The 24,863-nt window shown below is 29.0% G+C and overlaps 1 protein-coding gene across 1 annotated transcript in view; it reads left to right on the top strand.

Annotated features, from left to right (window-relative positions):
• LOC142334238 (uncharacterized) overlaps positions 1-23,168 on the top strand; it is a 41,092-nt gene extending 17,924 nt beyond the window's left edge. The window contains exons 6-9 of the mRNA XM_075382102.1: positions 5,888-6,171; positions 7,393-7,813; positions 10,764-10,987; positions 23,035-23,168. Coding sequence (XP_075238217.1) covers positions 5,888-6,171; positions 7,393-7,813; positions 10,764-10,987; positions 23,035-23,087 — 982 coding nt within the window. The 3' untranslated portion in view covers positions 23,088-23,168. The remainder of the gene's footprint in view (positions 1-5,887; positions 6,172-7,392; positions 7,814-10,763; positions 10,988-23,034) is intronic.
• The last annotated feature ends 1,695 nt before the right edge of the window (positions 23,169-24,863 follow it).

The following is a 24,863-nucleotide window of genomic DNA, read 5'->3' as shown; positions in this document are numbered from 1 at the left end:
CTTGTCTAGCTTTATAAATGTTAAACCAAAGATGTACTTGTCTGCTGGAAAAGCTGTGACGAGAAGAGGAGCAGTGCAATTGCATGTGTGTAGCTGACAGCTGACAGTTTCCCTACTGAAGACAGTCACTTCTGTTTATATGACAGTGACATGTTGATGATTGTAGTTTCATTAATAGCTTCTCAAACAGATGCAAATATGCTACTCAATGTTTTCTATGGAGTACATGTCGTGAAAACATTAATATTAAATTTTGTTTAACAGATTTAAAAAGTGCCTTAAATTACCAACCTTACTTCAGTTTTTGTGACACTGCCATCTAATAATGTTGCTACTGATCATTTTTCTGTGTGATTTATTTTTGATGAAGGGGTAATATATTTTATAATCAGTATGAATGAGAGAATTTTATTACAATACAGCATCAAGAATGATTTAGTCCAAATATCTGTTTGTTAAATATCAATGCAACAATACTAAAAAGGGGCACTATTTCTTAGTCCCTCACCCTATCACAGGTATCTCAGTTGTATTTTCAGAAGGTGGATCTTTCAACTAATAATTGCCTAGTTGCCAGTTAGCCTTATGATAAGCTTCATGATATTATAATATATATCTTGTAGTATACACTCACTGTAATTCTATTATGTATTCTTACAGCTTTTATGCCACAGTTAACATAATACTTACGATCAACATAATAATTTTTCACAGCGTGAAAAAAGAAGGGTCAACCAATATTTTGGTAATGTGCCCCTCACATAAGCACATTAATAGTTTTTCAATAATAATTAATATTGTTAAAATTTTTATCAGATATAATCAGTTTAGTAGTATTACTGCTAAACTGATTATAAACACTACAGTAGCAGTGTTTAGCAATATCAGTTATATTAATGATAATGACTAATATTATTATATAAAGTAGGGGATAAAATTGGGATGGAATTATAGTTTGAACTTTAATTTATTCTGTTTTCCATTATAACTCGGTTATTCAAAGTCTGATTTGAAAAAGCAAGTTGTGATTTTATATACAGTGAAATTATTAAATTTTAGCTAATAAACTATTATTTCCTAACATAGTATACTATACATTATATAGTTCTTGTGCTATTGTGAAGTGAAAAATTATGGTGGCTTTTTTTTTTAATTTTATGAAAATAAAATTTCCTATTTATTTTGTACAGGATATTAGTTTAAAAAGATATCCCAAATTTCATTAAATTACCGCAATTTATTCTGAGTTATAAATTTCAATTTGAAAAACAGGAGATGTGTAAAAAAATGTATTCTTGAATTAAATTTATAGTAATTTTTTTTTTGTATTCATGTTAGTTACGCACTACCAAAATATTGTGCTTCTATATTCACTCTTACAGGTAAGAACATTGTTCTTGTTCCATAAATGAGTTTGAAGAAGCACTGAGTTTTATGAATTTATTGCTAGAGAAATTCAGTCTGGAAATAAATAAAATTAAAACAAATTTTATGAAAGGTGGCAGAAATGAGGAGGCAGTAAATGATTTTAAGATAGACAACATAATGTACTAGAAGTTGCATTTAGGTAGAAAATGATAAACAGTGGTTGAAGTAGATAGATATGAAAAAAATGGATTAGGGCACAACAAAGAAGAGGTTTCGTGCAGAAGAGAAGTCTGCCTGTATAGGTGTAGTGAAGAATTAGAAGTAAATTCTTTAAAATGTTAAAATATGTTTTAAATTCTTAAAGGTGATCACAAAACATGAACAGAAGGAACATTATTTCATTACTCAAATACTTACAAAAAAATTTCATTAAATGCAGCTTTTCTGTATTCCCAACATCATGTATCTGTATTTTTGTATATTGTTTGTAAAATAATTATTTTTCTATGATGTTACCATTTTCATATTTCTATAAATAAATGTTTCTGTGAAGTTTTGATAATGATGTGAAGTAGTAGTAATCACGTGAGTTTTGTAAAAATGTAAGCGTTCTGAGTTAGGAACTAGCTCAGATGTGTTAAAATTTATAAATTAATTTGTGACTCACTAGCCCAAGTACTGACTAGATGTAAGAGAAAATTAATGATGTTGTCAGAATTGGTGTTTGGAACATCATTTACTTAAGAAGCTAATTTCCCTTAATCACCCTTCTTCCCTTAGAATCATTTATTTTATTTAATCAGGTGTAAAAATGAAACAGTTACTTTTATATGTATTTTAATACTAGATTTTAAATACCGGTGTTCTTTGGTGGTTGGGTTTTAATTAATCACACATCTCGGGAATGGTTGACTTATGACTGCACAAGACTATTCACACATATCTTCTTCATTCATCCTCTGAAGTAATACCGTACATTCTGGAAGCTAAGCAAAAAAATGAGAAAGGTGTAAAAATGAAGGAGGCTCTTTTCTATTACAATGTCTTTAATTTTTTTTCTCTTAACTTAATTATGATCAAATCCCTGTAACTCGAATACCTATAAATCGAAAGTTTGTACAACTCAGAACTTTTCTACTTCCTGGCCGTATTGTTATACGGAAATATAATTCCTTTAATTCGAACAAAAATTCCTATGAGTCGAAGTAAAGAATTTGATTAGTTTATTACAAAAAATAAAATAAAAAACCCAAGTTTAACATTAGGTATAATACCGACCTTATTTTCAGTTCAGAAACATGAAACAAACATGATTCACTTCCTTGTACTATGCAATAACAAAAAAGGATGAATCAACATATAGTTAAGAGATAAGCAAAATCTTATACATCACACATCAGTATTCACCAGAACTCATTCTGTCGTAAGAAGTGTCAGTCAATCAGTCAATGTGTCTTTATAACTGTTTCAGCTCATATGCATAGTTGTCATATTTCTGTTTAGGTTTGTTTACTACTGTTCTTATTCTTTCCTTACAATGATTTTTATGTGTTTAGTTTTTATACAAATAGGTTTAGTTTTTATTCAGTTTGGTTAGTTATTTTTACACTCTTTCTGTTCTTTTTTTTAAAATGTTGAAAATAAATTTAAAAACACTGCCATTAGATAATAAAATAAGGCTCATGATGGAAATAGACAAGGGAAAAAAGAAGAAAAACATGATCCCATCAGAATTTGGTATACCACCCAACACGCTTACAACGATTTACAAAAACTGTGAAAAAATTCTGAAAGATCATAGCTTTTGTAACTTAGGCATTATCAAAAGAGTAAAGTCTGTTGAGTATCTTGATGTTGAAAAAAGCATTTTATATTGGTTCTAAAACAGTTGCGATCAAAACTAACCTATCAATTTTGGACCAACTGACCAATTTTACATGAAAAGGTCTAGTACTTTGTGAAACTGTTCAATTATACAGATTTTAAAGCTAGTGTGAGTTAACTTAATAAGTTTAGAGATAGGCAAGGAATAATTTTTAAAAATGTTTGTGGTGAAAGTGTAAAGTAGAGTATAATAATTGGATAAACAATATGCTAAAGAAATTATGAGCACTTACAATGAATTGGACATGTTTAACACTGACAAAATTGGACTGTTTTACAAATGTTTACCTCCCAAAACTTTTAACGGTGATAAATGCCATGGTGGGAAACAAAGTAAAGACCATGTCAGAGTTCTTTTAGGTGCAGACATGTCAGGGACAGAAAAGTTGAAACTTATTTTAATTGGTAAATCGAAAAAGCTATGTTATTTCGCTAACGTTAAATCTTTGCCTATTCAGTACAAGCCAGTAGAAAAGCGTGGGTTACTATGGATATCTTTGAAAAATGGTTATTCAAATTGGATCATTATTATCACTTGAAAAATAGAAAGATTGTTCTATTTATTGACAACTGTTCGGCACATCCAAAATCATTTCCTCAGGAATTGTTGATAAAATACGATTTCTTTCTATCAAATGTTACCTCTAAACAACTCCAATCAATGGATCAGGGCATTATACAAAATTTTAAGCAAATATACAGGTAAAAAGGATTATAATGAAAATGTTAAGAGATGGTTGAAAAGAAACAAAAACCAGAAATTAATCTTCTTTATTGTCTATGGGAAGTTAAAAAATCTTAGAATGATGTGACTGAGCTAATAATTTTTAACAGTTTTAAAAAAGCTGGATTTAAAAACCCATAACAACCTGTTATTTTGTCGGAATATGAACAGTCTAGCAGTGAAAATATTTGTTCTAGCAACAATAATGGTGATGATTACGATTATAAAGAAAGGCAGTCAGTTACCGATGCAAGTATCAAGTGACGTAGCTCTTTGAAATTATGTTTTTATAGATGAAGATTTGGTAGTAGCGGAGAATACCATACTGACAAAGATATTGTAATCAGTATGATAAACACAAAAGCAAATGAGAATGACACCATAGAGACTGATTCGGCGGATAACAATAATGATGAACTACCCTGCGTACCGCCCTCATCTTTAATGGAAGTTACAGATAATGTTGAACCTGTTCGATGATTCGTTGAGTCAAAAGATGATGCAACAGAATCTGTTTTTTTCATGTTGGGAGATATAGAAAAATAGTCGACTATACTGCATCAGAAGAAATGTCAGACAACTATGAAAAAATTTTTTTAATTGATTTTAATTAAATTCACTTTTTTTTACGAAAGACACAATTATTCATCAGTTTTTATTTTATTTTTCTAAATTTTAATATTTTTTTATTTTATCTGAAAAACTTTTAAAAACACAATTCTTGAATTTAAAACTGAACCATGTTTTACGTACAAATAACAACAATATTTTTTACTATTCGTAATAAGTGTAGCGTTATATATTTTTCATTCATTAATAATTTTTGTGCAATAAATTGATTACCAGTGAGAAATAATGTGATTAATGTACTTAATGTACGTCTTTTCATGTGTATTTATTAGCTTACATTTCGTTTAGTATCTTCCACAGTAATAGAATACTCTTCAAGTAAGTTAAGTTTAATTTACTAACTACATACATAATATATATGCATACTAATCAGTAGTACATATATATGCTCTATTTATAATGTTGAATCATGTCGTGTAATAATATTGATGTGATAAAATAAGACTGTATATGGAAAAAATGGAATATTTTCTTAAATAGTGCTCTACATTTTATTTGAGTGAATTTACGGTGGGTAGTAATTTCGTAACATGTGTGTTTTTCTAACTCGAACTTTCCATAAGTTGAATTTTTTTTTTTTACTCCCTTGAATATTCGAGTTATAGGAATTCCATTTTATATCTGTCAAAATATTTTAATGCTTCATTATCTTTAATAAGATTCTCCTTCAGTAAGTTTTAGTGTTTAATTACTTTAAATATTCATAAACAGACTAAAACTTTTTAGAAATTTATTATTTATTGGTTCTGTCAATATCCCTGGATTTTAAAATTATTTATTTTTATAGAACCTTACTTTAAAAAAATTACATGGAGGTTTAAATACATAAATGCATTGTATCCTTGAAGACCATTCTTTCAAAGATTTTCCCTGTTCTTTGGAGAAGTAATTGTCGATTGCTTGGTAGCAGTTCTTAATTTTAATCCATTTCTTATTTAATTTTATTTCTTTCTTGTTAATTAAGACCAGCATTGTTTTATTTTTCGGGTATTAGCTGAGAAAGAGTTCATTGGTATTGCAAATTCTTTTTAGGGATTTGTAAAACAGTAGTTTAATACAATTTTATATTATTTTCAATAATGGTTTGTGCCCATGTTGTTGATAAAATGTTTTTCTGATGAAATTAGTTTTTAAAAATCATAATTTATTAATTAGCCCATCTGCTACTAACAAATTTTTAGAATCTATTTTTTGTCTGTTTAGCAGGCAGGGAAACTGCTAATCATTTTAATTTTTAATTGACATTAATTAATGTTTCTGTATTTTTAAATGTGCTAACAGGCTGCATTTATTATCACTGCAGAAAAGAAAAAACATTTTAAATGACGATAAGACTTCAGAAAACTTATCTGATTTACTCACATTAGAATCTTACTTAATTAATGATGGAACTTGTGGAAAATCAGCTGTAAAAGTCAGCGCAGTCTTAACATTTCTGAACAGTTATTTAACAACATTATTTCCAAGGAATGCCATTAGTGATTATCATTCAGAAAATGTTTTCGTTAAAAGTCTAATTGATTGTGAACTTTTTCTTCCTACGATGTATGATCACACATTTTATTGTAAGTAAATTTTACTTTATTAAAAGCATGCTGAATTAATGGAAAAATGTTTGCAAATGTATTCTATCAGAAAAAGGTCAATGTGTATGAATTTATGCCTTTAAAAATAATCCTGTTTGTTACAATTAGTGTTTTTTAGAGACAATCTTAGTTAAGAGGGGGTGTTATATTTTTTTAACTTGTTTTTCTTACTTCTCTCAAAATCTATTTTTTTTTTTTTTGTTCAATATAAATGTTCAGTTCAAATATTCATGACATTGACTTTTCATAATTAACTTATTTCTCATGTTCTTGTTGGTTAAGATAATCTTCAAACCTTTATAGGTTTGAGGATCTCATTCCTGTACTCTCTCTTGTCTGCTACTCTATTCATTCTTCCAGTGTGACCTCTATTGTATTCCTTCCATTTACTTCCTTGATCAATCTTTTTATAGTATTGTTACCATCTCATTCTGGTTTTTTGTATATTTCCTTTGCTTTCTATTAGTAAAAAATATTGACTTGGCCTTTTTCTAATTTCCTGTAGAGTAATTTTTTCTTGCATTATGAATGTCTGTTTCTGCTACAATTCGTTTTTGTAATTTTTAGTTACATCTTCCTTCTGCATATCAAGTTTCCAGTAGTAGTATCAAGTGTTACCAGTATTGCTGCTTACTGTATTTGCTTCAGTGCTATTATCACCAACTTTTTATTTCGATTTTTAATTCTTATTTCACAGTCATAACAACTTAATTAGTTTTTTCATGTATTGTTGATTTAATCTCCAAAATTAACACCTTAATTAATAACAAATCTGATAACGTATCGTATATACTTCCTTTTTATACATAGTAGATTTTTAAAAATGGGGAAGAGATAATATTCTTCCTTATTATGTACCAATTATGCCTTTCTGGATCCCATTATTTTTGTACAGAGCTTGGAGCCTTTTACACCCTTTAACATACTTTATATTAGTTTTTAAGTTTTCTTGCTCAATTTAATTTTATCCTAAATTCATTCTTTTTAAGAATATTATTTTACCATATAAACTTAATGATTTTTCTCTCTGAAATTTATTAAATTGAGTGTCAAAACTTTTTTTTACACAAAGGAAAAGAATTTAATGTATCGCCACCTTTCTTGTACAGTTTTAGATTTAATGGCATCAACTTTAATCTTTTCTTTTAAAAGGTTGAATTCCTAGAAAAGTGTTTTTAATATTGTTTCTGTAATTTTCAGCTGATGGGCATTCCTTACGTGGAAGTTTATCTTCATTATGGAGAGAGGTGCTTGAAATATTTCATAAGGCTCAATTACTGGCTAATCTTATACAAAAATTAGCTGATATTTCTGTAAAGGACACTATTACTTCAAGGCGGTTGGTTGCTGCTTGTTGGATATCCCATTTAAGTGAATCATTATGTACCCCATCAGATGAAATTGATGTATTTGTAGAACTGAGAGAAAATAGCAAATATGCATCATTTTTCTTAAAAAAGGATGAGTATGCTGTTGGTGATATAGAAAAAGTACTTAGCAGAAATGTTTTAAGAAATCTAAATTTAAGTAAAAATGTCATCTTGAATAATCATATTTTAGAAAATACAGTGAATGAAGTTACTATGTCACCAAACATCTACACTATTATCTTTTTGTCAAGGTAATCTTTTTGTTTGCATAGTATGATTTATGAATTTTATTAGTTTGGCTGGTTGGTTATGTTGTTTAACCGTTTAAATGTAAGGAGTCTAAACAGTGTTGTATTTCTACATAAGCTGCTTCCTTCCAGGATTGTTATTTGAACATGATTTTGTTCTCAGTGCTTGTGCTCAGGAATGTATTTGAGCCTTCATTCTTAATGTACCATATATCTAAACATTAGAAAAATTTTGTATTTATTAACAATTTTGAAAGGTATTTTAAAAAATTTCAAAGATAAATTAAAATTCTTCTGGCAAACACTTTGGAATTTTAAACTTATAAAATTTGCAGTTTGTGAAAATATATGGTGATTACAAGTGTGAAACTGATACATCTAATTGCATCAGAAAAGCAGCAGCTTTATGTTGCTAAGAAGTCTGGTGAATTGACTTCAGAAAAAATTTGCCAAGATAGATTGGCATGGCAGTGCTTTATGACAGGCCAAATGGGATGAGGCAGAGGGTGGGTATTATTCACATGATCTCTTCCCAGACGTTTTTGGTTTATGGTGGACCCCTTGGGTTCACCCTAAGTATGTGATGCAGTTTCTTTCTGGTTATGGCACCTTCCAAGACAGACTCCAGTAATTCGGCGTGGTGGATTCAGGTGTCTGTCCAGATTGTGTACAACTAGATGATGCATATTGTGTAATTTATGAATGCTCAAAATACGAACTTATGCGCACAGAGATTATTTGCCGGGTCAACTTTAAATCTTCATGAGAATTGTAAAAACCAAGCCAAATCGGTAATCATTGAAAATTTCATCGGGTACCTGGCAAGAGAACAGATTGCCGAGGGAATTTAGGGTTCCGCTCAGTTTTGGTTTTGTAGTTCTTGTGTTATAAGGTTTAATGTTTTTGAGTGTTTTGTTTATATGTAGTTTTATTTTTAAGTTTATTTTCATTTCTTGTTTTGTGTTATGGTTGCATGTTGAACTGAAACTCTTACCTATCAGGTAGGTAATTGCGTTTTTAATTTCAGTTTTTCATATCTCTCAGTCTTGTTAAAGACTCACTATAGATTATAGATTTGTTCTATAGAGTTCATTTCGTAGTAGTACACTGATGGGAATATCACATTTATATATTGATCATCTATATTACCAATGGAAATATCACATCAATATTATATTCACATCAATGGCATCCTGACTGAGGCAAGAACAAGGCTGAGAAATGCCTCAGGGCATCTCTGAAGATGACTTCCAGTAAAGCCCATGCAGTCTAGGTACAGAGGGGGTGGCATGGCGACCGAAACTGCCACATGGAAGGAGTCTTCCCCTATGGGGTCAGAATGTACAAAAACAGTGAATGGTTGATTTTGTCAATTGATAGGTTAAACAAAATTTCAGAAAATTTTTTCTTTTTGCATTGCTTATAAAAATATACAAGTTTGAAGAGCATTTTAGTAAATCATTATGTAACTGTAATAAATTCTGATGAATGTTAGCAATTTAATTGAAATTCATAAAAAGTACATGAATTATTATTTACGTGCATTACAGTATTATACAATGAAATATAATGCTTTAATATTACTATATCTAATAAAAAGATTCATGACAGATGTGAACAAAATGTGTTTTTTATACATCATTTTATGTTAAAGATATTTCATTTTTAAAAACAGCATACTCATTCATTCATATATACTCACATACAATTTAATGTCATTTTTGTCTAAGTTATATCATAATAAATAATTATTTAAAGTGTTACTATGATTATTTAGTTTTAGTTTCAGATTTGTTAATAAGCGATGCAATACGATAAAATGTTTTATTCTTTATCATTGAAATAATCAATATGTAAACGTATAATATGAAGTACACATATTTTTATAAAATATTTTATACACATTTAACATGTTATAACGTTACCTATCAACTTTGATACAGATTTCAAATAATGATTACAGTGTACAATATGTCATTCAACTGGAAAAGGGTTTTGCTTTACATTTTTCTTCTATTATGAATTTTTTTCTCTTCACGTGTTCATTTTAATACCACCATAGGTTGTTACTGTGCTGGTATTTACAAAATTTTACTTTTATAGAATATTCTGAAAAGAAATAAATCTTACAATATTTATTAAATATTGTTTTTGTTAAATGTATTCTTTGGTCCATTTCATGATTAGACTAGATATTATGTATTATTGTACTAACATCCATACAAGAAATCTTCCTTCACTTTAAGATTTTCTGATTTGAAATTAACTGTTTTGTTTGAAATTTTGAACAATTATATTGCTCAAATTGCTCTATAATGAATGCCAATTAAAATTGCCTTAATTCTAGAAAACAAATGAAATTTTTTCACCAGCAGAAAGGTCTGACTGGTGGGTGTTTGAAAGCTTCTTAATAAGATTTTTATTGCAGCGAAGTGTGGTAAGCATTATTGTGAAGAAAAAACCCCACTTGACAATAAGCCATATCATTTGTTTTATTACATAACAGCTAATTAAGTGTTACACTGTCAGCCTGTGAATTTATTGTTCCTTTTAAATTGAAATCAACCAATAAGAAGCCTTTCTGGTTCCAGAAAATTCTTGCCATCACTTTCTATTGATTGGAATTTCTTGAATTCATCTCTTCAGAAGTTGATCAATTCAGATTCACTCCAGTGATTGATCTTTACTTTCAGTAGTTTTGTACAGATTCATTTTTGTGACCAGTACTTGTATGAAGTGCTAATTGGTGGTTGTATGAAGTGCAACCATTTGCATAAGCAAATGGTTATAGGTACAATCTCCAAAGATGGCATAATTATTCCCTAGAACATCTTATTCCAGGTCATACCAAGAATCACTATAAAATGAAATTCATTATCTGTGGATGATAATGTAGTGGTATTGGATTATTATTGAAAATTATATTTTCATATGTGGATATTGTCTTTTATAGATTACTTGACCTTCTGAATCCTCCTCTTGATCAAGCCGCAAAGGATGGCATTATACAACTGGTTAAAGTCTACACAAAAACCGAAGAATGCATATCTACATCGGACACCATATATACTGCTGATATGCTTCTTGGCTTTAATTTGTGTGAGTCTAAAAGTGAGTCAGAAGAAAAATATGAAGAAATTGGTTCTCAGAGTAAATCAATATGGTCAAAAAAGCACGGTAATTATTCAAATTATCTATATAACTTAAAATATTTTTTATTAATTTTATTGATATCCACGGTAGTCAGTAGTGACAAACTATTACGTTATAACTTATGTTTTGATTATTTGTTTGCTTAAAAACTTCTAGCTTTTTTATATTTGTCACACAATTTCTACAATGTTTGTTTTTTCTGTTTTAGTTCTTTTCACAGTTTCAACAAAAGTTGTTTAGTTGTTCATTAAATAAATGTGTAAATTAATTGTTTCTCTGGAAAATTTTTTCTTCTTCTGTTGTAAATTAAATTCATAAATATATTGAAATATTTTTATAATTGTAGTTCAAGAAAAAGATTTTTATAATATGCATTACTTTTCCAATTAATTACAGAATTAATTATAATTGTTTATTAATAAGTGACTTGTAAATGTTTAACTAATTTACATGTACTTTTGCAACTATGAAGATGGAGGGCCCATATATTTCTTAGTTCTTAGTAATTTGGTTAATAGTTAAATGATATGAGGCAAGAACCACATTTTTTTGTATTTGTAAGTGTAATCAATTCAAGACTTGTAGCAGCTTAGAACCCTAAGCTGATAACATTTTGTATTGTAAGAGGTAATATTAGTTTAAATTATTTATGCCATATGTTCAGTATCTGGCATAAAAGTCAGATGACTATAAAGTAAAACATCCAGAAGTTCAGAAGTATGTTCTTGAGTAAAATTGTTATGATTAATTATAAATACGGAGACTACTTGAAAAGTAATTTCCAATTTGTTATTAAAAAAACCACCAAGTGGTAAATAAAAACATTTTATTATATACATCTTTTAGTTACTTTTCTACATAACTGCCATCCAAATTAAGGCAGTTGTCATATCTGTAAACAAGTTTTTGAATATGCTCGTGATAAAATTCTGCTGCCTGTGAATTAAGCCAAGTAGTTATACTGGTTTTCAACAACTCTTAATTTTCAAAACACTGCATCGCTAAACATTTCTTCATTTTCGGGAAAAGGTGATAATCACTGGGAGCCAAATCAGAGTTGTATGAATGGTGATTAAAAAACTCCCATTTGAAACTGTTTATTTGTTGTTGAGTGTGTACTGCATTATGCAGCCTAGTGTTGTCGTGAAGAAAAACGATGCCCAAACTCATCATGCTACGTCATTTGTTTTATTTGGCCCTTCTCAAATTCTTCAACACATCACAGTAAGTTTTAACGGTAATTGTTACGCTTCTTTCCATAAAATCACCAAGATCATACCTTCATGGTTCCATAAAACCAATGTGTGAAGGAAATGGATGACAGTACGCATATCACCATTGTAAGATTTTCTATGGCAGCAGCCATTTTGAACAAGAGTTTTACAGGAATAAACAAGTGAGCAACATTTCCAATAACACTACTAGAACCAGTCTGAATCAGGCTATTGTGCAAAGGTAGAATCATTACCCCCACTCATTCCCACAATACCAAGGACTGGAAGTTAATTTCCAAGTAGCCTTTGTTGATGATATGAAATTTCTTTGATGGGTGTATTTTACAATTTTATATTTAGCTGTGTTAAGATTTAAACCAGTCCACAGGCTAGTCTAGTAGTAAACTCATCTTTGCAAATCACTTGTTTATCAGCTGATTTTCAAAGTTTAAGGTTCTCAGGTTCAAATCCTAGTAGATGTTGGTTTCTTTTATTGGATTTGAATACTGGACAGTGGATACTGGTGTACTTTTGAGATATAATTAACTATACATCTCAGGAATGGTTGGCCTGAGCCTGTACAAGACTACTTAATTTACATGTTATGCATATCATCCTCATCTCATTAGTCAGCGCGGGTTGGGGGGGGGGGGTGGTTGGTGGAAGGGGGTTGCTTATCGTTCAATAGTTAAACAGATTGCAACATCCACATTAGAAAATAAAAAAAGATTTAAACTGTTGTGATTACACCAATCATAGAACCTCAGTGTTTCATTACCTCCCTTAGTTCATTACCTTAGTTTACCTCAAACTTCAGTTTGAGGTAAAGTGAGGTAACTCACCTCCATCTCAAACCTCAGTTCATTACCTCAGTAGTTCACTCATAGAACCTCAGTGTTAAAATCATCCTTATTTTGTAAAAGATCAGACATTATCAGGAAACATAAGGTATTGAAAATTAGCTACATTACTGAGTAGCTATTAATAAAAAGAGATAAAAATAATGACCTAAAATTTAAACTATGACCATCCTAGAAATGATGTGTCTAAGGAATTCCATATATTTTTGATAGTGTTTGTGCAATATAATTTAAACTCATCCACTTGAAATGAAACTTGGTTCAGTGTGTACAAATATGTTTATTTTTGTTTAGAATGTGTTTTATAATTTCCAGTTAAAATTTAAATAATTGCTATCTTCTTAGCAATAGCCCAGAATACGTATCCAATCTGTCATAGCATAATTTTAGTAAACCTGAAGTCATCACAGATCATAGACAATTTTTAAAATATCATCTTCATTCCCTTAACCATTTCAAGAGTTGCAATCACTTCCTTAATCAGATTAGGATAGAAAATCTTTACAGGAATTGAGTCAGTTTGGTATATAGAATTTTTCTGCACTCTTAGCACACATTCATGATTGATCAGACAACAAATTTATTTTAGTTTCATTAAGATTTACACAATCACTGTGAAAGAATAATTACTCTGTTGGCAAGCAGTTCAATCTTATCAGTACGGTTTACAGAAAAGCTCATTCACCACATATTCTTTCACTGTTGCTAATCTCTAAAGAGTAGCCACACAGTCACAAACAATTAACTGCAGATAACTGAACACATTATAAGACAAATGTATAAAATTAAGTGAAATTAGATGCACATAAAATACCAAATCCTGAAAATTTAACTGATAAGTATGCAAGTAAATATTTATATAAAATCCACTAATATATCTCAAATTGATTCTGTTGGTTAATTCAGAATCATGTCATTCAGGCGAATGACATATATGTCATAATTTATTTATAAAACTTCCTTACAAAAAGTTAACCACTATCACTTTTAGACAAAAGAATGGAGTAGGGTTGTGGAGGACACTACTGGAGAGACTGAGTAAGTAGTTTCTCCTCCACTTTTGATATGACTTATTGTGCACCCTATTTTGAGTCGTTTTCAATATTCACACTGAGACTGATTGGAAGATGTTGATTCTGTTTCATCCTCCATGCTGTTATGTGGGTATTAAAAGCATGTGACTAAAGCTCCCCTAATTGATAATTCCATTTTGTTTATTTAATTTTCATTTAATCAATTCAATCCAGTTGTAGCTTAATTTGTGAAAATCAATACAAAATGTTTTAGGTATACTGTTCATAGAATTACAAGTCAGTATTTCTAGTCTTATTAGTATAGCTTCATTCTTTACTGTGATTTTGCAAGAAAAAATTATTTAATACTGTGAAAAAATATGGTACTATATGGAAATACATTAACTTTTTTTATAAAATAATGGATATGTAATAATAGTCTTATTATACATATGAATAAATATACAAAAATCTTAGTTTTTATATTTGATTTCCATGACTTTTTCTTCTAAATAATTAATTCCATCTACTCATCATTTACCTCATTTATTTTTTCTTATACTAAATTCACTATATTCTTTTTTTTCTATGTATACTCAAAAGATTTTAAAAGATCTCCATCTTAAAAAAGTTTTAGGTCACAGATCTTTTAAATTCTGAGTAGAGACTGCGCTACAGAAAAGGGCTTTACGATTGGCAAAAGAGTTTAATGTTGCATCATAGTTAACTGAATGCAAATAATTTATAAACATAAGAAACATACACTGATAATGTCAAGTGTCCTTAATGCCTGTAGCTTTTTGGTTAATGTTTGTTTTCTTATAGTCTTTACTGCTACTGCTAAGTAGAGCTTGCACTTTGTTCTTTTTTCTTTTAAACATGTTTAGAAGTTGTTTTATCTGAAAAATCAACTAACCTGATTTATAATATCTTTGCAATAATTTTTTAATGCATTGATAACCATGTTCTAGGTCTGTACTTGTTAATCTAACTTATCACCTAAAATCTGTTTATTTTACTTTGAGGCCTGGAGGCCTGAAGTAAACAAAACAGATGCCGAGCAAGGCAATATGAACACAAATTTCTACAACACCTACTACATGTCTAATTTAGTTTCTATCGTAATAATAATATAATTGCTTATTGCTCGTTATATACTAAAACATTTAATGTTTATTAAATTAAGAAAAGGTTATAAATTGTTAAATATACTAAAGTTATCTTTGATGATAATTTCATTTTACTAAGACAGCAGTAATTGTCATACACAGTAGCCATACAAAATAATAATGTTTTAATGAAATGATAAACATAAATAGGTTTGTAAATAATTTGTTAAGTGCTTTACACAAACCCTGAAATACACATTTGCATACATAAAATAAATTAAATAATATTTTATGATTTATTATTTTGTTAGTTTTTTCTCACTTTCTTACAGTGAATCACTTAATAAATAATCACTTTATTGACCGAATGACCCAAACTTTATTGAACTTTCACCCAAGTTTCAATCAGATAAAAATGATTTTTTCCCATATTTCTTAACTCTAATTTGTTGCAAATATTTCCTTTGCCAAATCTTTATGTCAGCTCTGTTAGTGATAAAACTATTTTTATTTTTTCCTGCAAATTTGAAACCCATTGATAAAAGAAGCTGAAAAAAGAAACTTTGGATTTGACAAGTGCAATCATCAAATTGGCCTAAACGGATTTTAAATGTTTTTTCTTTTTTTGGAATGCATACTACCCTAAATTTTTTTCTTTTCAGCTCGCAATCTCTCAATACTTGAAATGGATACACCCATGAATTCAGATATAAGCACTTTTACTATTTAATGTCTAAAGTAGAGTATTTTTCACAAAATTTATTGAAAACATTAAGAACTATCATCTTTTCCACACTCCTAGTATTTTAACTTTACAGTAAGAAGGACTCTCAGCCATAGTTATAAAATTTCACAACACTTATAAAGAAAAACTTAATTTCTAGCATTGTAATGAAGCAAGTCCGTCATAAATTTCAGTATGATAGTTATTTAAACCAAATTAATAGCAGAAACAACCTCACTCAAAATTACTTCTGTCACGAACAGTTAACAATGCCACAGTTAAAATAACAATGAAGTTTAACAAGATCAAGTAATCATTTTTAAAATAATGTTGGAAATATAATTTAACTGTGTCATAAAACTATAAGTAGCTATGAAGTTGCTATTGTTTGTATAACATCATACATGATATGTACCAAATTGTAATTAAAATACTTGCAACACTAGTATTTGAATTTAAACACAGAAACTAAGTGATAATTTCCGTGTTTAATTAACACACAATCCTAATCACGTGCCAGTCCTGTTCAGGCATGGCATTTTCATTCGCTGCTTTTCATTCATCTCATCCTCTGAATCAATACTGAACGGTGGTCCTGGAGGTAGAAACATAGAACATTTATTATCTTTAGGCCCTAAGTAGCAATTAATTTGAGTATTATAAAATTAGGAAACTGAAATTAGTATAAGTTTTTTAATAATAGTGCATTGTTTATGTTGCTGTAGACCTAATATATTTATAATAACTAATAATGTGATAAACTTAGATTAATAACAGACATAAGAAACGATTAATGTTCTTATCATGTGGTAGCTATTTTTAAAAGTGATGTGTCATTTTTGTCCACTCTGGATTGCATCAACTGGTTGAAGGTTGTCATTTGTAATTGTGTTGTATACTTACACACCACACACGTGCAGATTGTTTACTTCAGGCCTCAACATAAAGTAGACAGAAAGTAGTTGATATCTGTCAGGTAAAGGAGTAATGAGTTTTCTGAAGTTTTTTAAAAGTTTTATCATAATTTATTGTTGTTATTCTTTCAAGCAATGCTTTTTATTTTAAAACATATAATGTGCAAGAATAATTATTTTGTGATCCTCTATTATGATATTATTGATTAGCTAACACTGTGTTTATTATTTTTGTAACAGTTTAAATTTTGAAAAATAGGTTCTTATTTCTACATTTCATGGTAAATGTTAGTATAGTTTAAATAATTTATATATAATCACTGTCTATATACATTTGCATTTGGTTAAAATAGGACAGTAATAAAATAACGATTATTCTTTTATTTACACTTTTAATGTACATTTAAAGAATTACTTTACTTATAATTTATTTTTTCATAAAAAATGTATTTAATCATCCTGTAATAAATAGCTTCATCTCAGCTTCATAATTCTTATATAAAATTCACACTCCTCACCTTTGTGTCAACCACTAATCACAAATTCATAATGACCCCCAAGATTTAGTTAGATGACAGATCACTATTAGACATCATCTTAATGCTTTACTAATTTTCATAAAGATAATCATATGTAACTAATATTTTACAGTTAACTTATGTTTGAATGTGAAATTGGTTTCATTAGTAGAATCGCATTCACAAATAGCCTATCAGCATTACTGGTGAAATATTATATTCCTAACTTGTTTAGTGTTGTTTTTTCTGCAGAATATTAATGAATAATTGTGTTAATGTATTGAAACTAAGTTATTGCTATTTTTCTCAGTAAACATAAACTTAAACTATTATTAATTCATAGAGTTGATAATAAAGATGATTATTATTATACTGTGTTCAGCATAAGAGTCCTAGCTGTTGTTTGTAATTGTGAGATTTTATTGCAACCTGTGCAGTTGTATAATATAATGTGTACAGGGTGACTCAATTTTTTATATTCCTCATCAGTATTTATAAGACTCTATCGTTTGTTGTGTTTTTCCAACAGTGATATAAGTTTAAATATAACTGCCTTGTAATTAATTTCTAAATAACTCAAGTCAATTGGTGCCAAATGAAAACATCAGATAATAAATTAATCATTCTTACACTATTTACTGTTGTATAAGCAAACCATGGAGTTTGTCTACAACAGGACAGCTCTTAAAGTGAATTGAGTATACACTTTCTGGACACTAACAAATAGATGTAGTAAATTATAAAAAATACCTACAAAATGCTTTTAACAACTCTACCTTTTTTGGAACAACAATTTATACTTCAATAAATAATCTTTCCACTATAAAAAAGAAAAATTAAAGATTAACATCAGTCTACAAAGATTATATTGTGCATTTTTCTCATCAGTTTTTATAGATTTTCACTTATGATGTACAGTATCCATATGTTTTAAATTTTTAGTTTGTCTATTTCTTAACATAATTGTATAATAGTATAAATGTAATTAACCAACAAAATGTAGGACATTACCAAATAGAATTTATTTAAGTCAAGGGACATTTTAAAAATTAGCAACATAACATCAAAAGTTGATGAGATGTAGATATCTAAATAGACCACAATATGTTAGTGGTAGTTATGAAATGTAGTCTCACTTTAAAAAAAATGGGGAAAACTGCAAATCTATAAATTATATAAAAATTAATAAGGCTTGTGGAGAAACAAAAGAAAAATATCTTCAAGAGAGATGGGTGTGAAGAGGTTGAAATGGTGTCAAGAAAATGAGTCATACAAGAGAAACAAAAACTTATTTGGTGAAAAGAAAAAGAAAGTATGTGCTGTCAAAAATAAAGATTAACAGAATATTTGAAGAGTAGATTGTCAATAGATGGAAGAATGTGTATATAATTTATATGAAAGGGAAGAGCTTAAACTAGACACAATTCAGGTGAAGGAGTGATATAGAAGAAGAAGAAGAAGAAAAATGAATATCCAACCTAGAAGAAGAATTTGATCTAGCTTTTAAATATCTATGAGGAGGAAAAGCCCCAGGAGTTGATGGCATCTCCATAAAACTGAAGCACCAGGGATGTACTAAAAACATTTTTATATGATGTAGAACAGGGATAATATTAGATGATTTCCAGAAATTTCTGAAAGTGAACTTGTAGGAGGTAGGAACAATGAAATGTAAGGATTTCCAGACAGTAACTTTGATTTTCCATTAATCAAAGATCTTAACATTTATAATTTTATATAGAATTGAAAGGAAGCTGGATTCATTTTTATCTGAGGTTAATTCGGTTCATAAAAGTAAGAGGATCAAGAGAAACTATATTAGCACTGAGAGTCTGTATCCAAAACAACTTAAGATAAAACTGTATGTATTACAACATTGGGCTTGGAAAAAATATCCTATTATGTTAATTATTCCATATCCCACGTACAAGCTTCAAGCTTATCTGGCAATATCATCAAGCAAAAAAAAAAAAAATTAAAACTAAATGTTTGGTATCAAATGGAGAGACTAGAATTATTTGGAAACTCTACAAAAAAGAAAGAACAATTTTAGTGAAAATGAAAGAGCAATATGAAGAAGCAGAGTTGTAATTTTTCATTTATTCTGTTCAGCCACTATGAAAAAGAAGTACTAGACAGAGTAAGGGCAGAAGTCAGGATAGGAATTAATATTCACTGAATGGAAATATTCTTTGTTTCATAGATGACTTGGCAGTCATTATTTAAAAAGAACTGGATTCGGAAGACATGATAAAAAGGATGAGGTACTTGACAGAGACTACAATCTAAAACTGAATGAAGCAAAAACAAAATTCATGGTTCATGCTGGGAACAGAAACTTAAATCAGAAACAGAGCCTTGGATCAAGTAGATGAATTTAAGTAGGTAGTATCATCATACCTGATTGAAGAAGCAAGAGAGATAAAAATCGAGAATCACAAGCTAAAATTGCTTTTTTAATAAGAAGACTAGTCTGTTGCAGTATCATTTGTCTGGAGATAATAAATCAGTTTCTTGAACAAATGTGTATGGAGTAGCACTATACTCATATGGAAATGAAAGCTGAACTATTAGAGTACCAAAGAAAGAAAACTAGAATCTGTAATTTAATGTGGTTCTGTAGGTGGTTGCAAAAAATTAGGTGGATTTAGAATATCCAATGAAGAGATACTTATAAGGGCAAATGAAACCAGTTGTTCCAGAAAACATTAACTAAAAAAAAAAAAAAAAAATGTACACATTTAAGTCTCGATGGACTGCCAAACATCGTTATTGAAGAAATGATATAGGGAAAGAACGTAGAGTAAGAAGCAAACTGAAATATATTAAACAAATTATGAATGATATTCTTTGTTCAAGCTATCAAGAACTATAGTTGAAAGCACAGTATAAAAAACTTTGGAGATTTGCTGCAAACCAATTTGAGGATTGATAATTGCAAGAGAGACAAATACAATTCTGCATCGGTATTTGTTTTTCTAAAATATTTTTATTTAAGCGTATTGTATTCGGGTTAAGTAGTTTTAATAGATTGATATTAATTATTTTTATATAAATGTATTTCAGCAGTTCACCTGGAACCTAAAAGAAAACAATTAGTGAATGATTTTATAATGTAAAAGCCATCAACAGGAGAACTGTTGTGCTGGATTAAATTTTCCAGTGTTGCAGTTTTCTTTCTTCATATTTCTGTGAAATAGAAAATGGTTTTCTGTTTCAAACAAGTATGAAGAAAGAAAACAAAATAAATTAATTTAGAGTGGGAGAAGATTTTAGCAGTAGAGAAAAATGCACAGTAACAGAATTCTTAAAATAATTTTTAATCTGTAAACAGTGATAAAAAAATTATAAAAATTTACAACTATTTAATTAACATATATATATATATATATATATATATATATATATATATATATATATATATATATATCCGTAGCTTCTGTGAAAATGAACTAGTAAAATTGCCCAAAAAAATTAACGTATTATTTTTAATACAAATTCAATTTATTATTTTTTTTTTTTTTAATTATGTCACAGTTGCTGTTGAAACCAATAAAATTAATGTTAAACAATTTTCATTAAGTTTGCCTAAAAACTAATGTTACATTATCCAGTAATATCCACTGCTGAAAATATTTTCTTAGTCATTTTTTGGAATGGTGTTAACATCATTATTTTGTATTATGATCTCCAGACTGTTAAATGGAGACCCTTTCATTAGCTTCTTCAGCTTGGGGAAATCTGTAAATCACAATGTTTTTGTCTTGTGTGTAAGGAGCCTGAATTCTTGAGGAATTCCATGCTTGACTAAAAAATCATGGATTAGACATGACAAATGGATGAGTGTTACCATGATGCAACTACCTTTTGTATGTTTCCCAAAGGTCTGGTTTCTTGAACCAAACTGCTTCACAAAGACAACATAGAACCTACAGTTAGTATTGTAAATTGACAGTTTGGCCATCTGGGGTAAATTCATAGTGCAACTGTACGACAGAAAAAAAGTCTGTATCACTTTTTTTCACTTTATCCCTTACTTCTCTTGCTTCTGTCTTGATAATGATTGTGACTTCCACTCTGATAAGTAAGATTTGATTTGTAGATTGTGCTCATACACCCAAGTTTCATTACCATTCATCATGATCTTAAGGAAGTTAGGATCACCATTGGACAATCCTGTATGTCCTATGCAAAATCAAAATGAATCTTTTCTTGTTCAAGTTTAAGCAGTTTTGACAGAGATTTATGGTTATTCTGTGCATGATCAAATCATTTGTTAAAATAGGGTGTACAGAACTAATTCCAATGTCATTTGCCAATTTGTTGGATGGTCATCTATTTGTTCATTGGTTAATTTTTTTTCATTATCAGTTGTGTATATTTGGATTTTGGCTTGTTGATGGCAAACTGTCCACTTCATTTTTCTATTCTTATTTATTCTAATTGTTATTGTTTTATTTATTGAATGTTATTTCTATTTTTATTTCATTTTTTTTCTGTTTTTCTATGAAAGTGGAATTTCCTATTTTGTTCATCATCTTGGACCTAATACTAGACTTATTCCTCAACTGAAATGTTTTATTTTTAAAATATTCTAGTACTACTGTGATGCCTTTCTTTAGTGAGGTAATGGCATGAAATGAGTTTTTGGCAAAGCATTGATCAATACTTTCTTTCATTGTGCTCAAAAAATAATGGACAAGCACATGCTTCACTAAATTTCCCAATTGGCTGCTGGAAAATAACTGACTACTGATGCACTCTTGAGGTTACAAAAAAATTCATATGCACACTGTGTATAAGTGCTGCACTCTAATAAGTTTTTCAGCTCATGTTCAAATACTTTTCAAAAAGAAATTTGGTTGGATACTTTTTGAAAATAATAAACCGCACAATTAATTTTTCTTGTTAAAAAAGTCTTTTATAATTATTGATGAGTGAATTTCATAAAATTAAAAATAAATAAATAATTTTGATTATTTTAAGAAATGGATTTTTCCTTTTTGTGTAAGATCTGCAAGGCAATTTCTACTGTATATTGCTAAACATTTTCACAAAACATTCACTACTATTAAGGTTTTACTAAATGTTTTCTTCTCCTCTTCTCTCTCTCTCACCCCTCCCCTCACACTCTTCAACCTCATCCACATCTTCAAAGTCTGTCTCCGTCAATATACATCAGTGGTCGACAGCTAACACATTTTCCAAATACTTACTGGAAGCTGAACTAGGTTTAATCAATTGTATGTTAAGGTCCTGGCTTAGTTAATATTCAATGATGAGAACTACTGTGTAATAGTTTGTCTGTAAGGAAAGACAAAAATTAAAATACATGAAAGTAATATAATTGAAGACATATGATGCCTTTATGATGAATTGTTTAATAACTAAAATGTAAAATTTTAAATAAAATGACAACAGTTAAAAGAATAGGTTTTAATATAATAGATGTAAAATTTAAAATCAACTGAAGAAATGGGCTACTGTAAAAACTAGTTATTGGAAATTAATATGGTGAGTTTAACTAATCTAATTATTGTGTTTTGGCGTTTTATATTTTATATAATATATATATTGTATATATATATAAACAAATTACCCTTATCTTAAAAGGTGTGGCAAAATACCCTCTACTGAGAGCTCATTTTTCATGACTGAATGAAAGAAAGGTTTTTTGATTTTTATAATTACTGTATTTTGCTGAATTATTTTTTTTCAGGTGTTTATGACTGGAGCAAGTATCCTCTGGGTCAGCTGCCACAGGTCTTATGAATAATTCAGAACTCATTGAAAAGCTGTTCATACAATTTAGTTAAGATTAACTATTTTATTAATAAAAATATGTAAATTTTATCACATAATTTCTTATTTGTTTACCTCAAAAATTGTAAGATATACCTTGTAATCAGTTGTGATACATCAAAATCTAATTATGTAGCTGACCAATGTATTTAAAGCTATAAGAATTGAAAGAAGTGGAAATATTCATCATGCTCACAAAACATAATATTGTTTGCTGAAAAGAGCTTTGATAATTTTAGAAGAAACTGCTTAGATAAACATCATGTAATTAATTAAAACAAAACATTATATTACTTTTATATCTTAAATGCATCTGTGTCAGGGAATTGGCTAAACAATAGCTTCTTCAAATTTATATTTGCAGTTGTGTTTTTATTTTTGAATATTCCCTGCTACCATTCTTGCAATACTTATTGTGAAGTTTACCTCCATGCTGAATTATTTATTATATTTTAAATTTTGGAACAATTGTTCACTGGTGTAAGGTGACTGACTTTGTCAAATAAAGCAGTTATATTCAGCCAGTACAATATTTGTCTGACATTAGACAAGGAAGACAAGAATAGCAAAATAAATAAAAAAGAATTATAATTTTTTTTAAATTATAGAAAAAAATATAAAATATTCTAAAAAAAAAACTGAACTGGCCAAGTAAACCAACAACCTATTTGTAAAAACAAGTACTGTAAATAAAAATATAATGCGTCTATGGTATGTGAACAGACTTGTCAGTAAATAATGTGAATATCAATAAATATTTCTACATTCAGGTTTCTTTGTTATTAATCTTAATTAATATTATTTTAAAGAATCATTGACTGAGTAATATTGTTATTGTAAAATAAAATTATTTTATTTTATTTAAAAGAAATAATACTTTATCGAATACCAGATCCACCACTTCTTCCTGTCAAATTGGTGGCTTTTTCATATGAATTCTTTATTCATTGTTAGTTTACAAACTACTGCATTATTTCAACTTAAAGATCATGGAAAATTTACTCACTGATGAGATATCCCTTATTTCATCAAGTATTTTCTGGTACGGGTTCTTGTTCCCTATCTTGCAACACCACATGAATTCAGTGAAGCAGGATTTCAAATAATGCCTGGCAGTTCACTGGTGCTTTTTATTCCATAATTTCACTGAACCAAAAAAGTATTCAATGGTTTGAATGTGAACACTGCTGCAAGAGTCACAAAATGATACCGATGATTCACAGTATAATGGCAGAACCCTTCTACTACTAATGCAACAGTTTGGTATACATTCCAAGAATCTGAGTACAATATAATTCCATCATTAACATCTTTGATAGAATTCAGCAGGATTTGAATCGATCTGTCAGCAACTTTCACAACATAACATTTACTATCTTCACAACAAATCCTGATGGGTAGAACCATCCACCCATCAGCACAATAGTTTCCATCGTAGGTTACAGTTGTGTTTCATAAGGTATTGCAACTAATATAAACCTATCACTAGAATGTGAAACAACATCTGCTCCAGTCACTGATGATGGCTGCAAAATCAACTGAAAAAATTGTGATTTAAGGGAAAAATAGATTTCTTTCCATTTGTCATTAAAATTATTAGTTGTGTATAATTTTAAATGCTGTAAACGGGTAGTCATCAGCCACTTCATTTCATAGGATGCTATTTATCAAGACAGTTCAAGTATTACAGATCATCAAATTGTAACGTATCCTATTTTACCTTCTTATCCTTATTAGGTTTTGAAA

Source organism: Lycorma delicatula, chromosome 1, assembly GCF_047948215.1.
Source record: "Lycorma delicatula isolate Av1 chromosome 1, ASM4794821v1, whole genome shotgun sequence".
Lineage (NCBI taxonomy): Eukaryota > Metazoa > Arthropoda > Insecta > Hemiptera > Fulgoridae > Lycorma > Lycorma delicatula.
The sequence above is the reverse complement of the archived record's forward strand: the minus strand, read 5'-3'. Positions and strand labels throughout refer to the sequence as shown.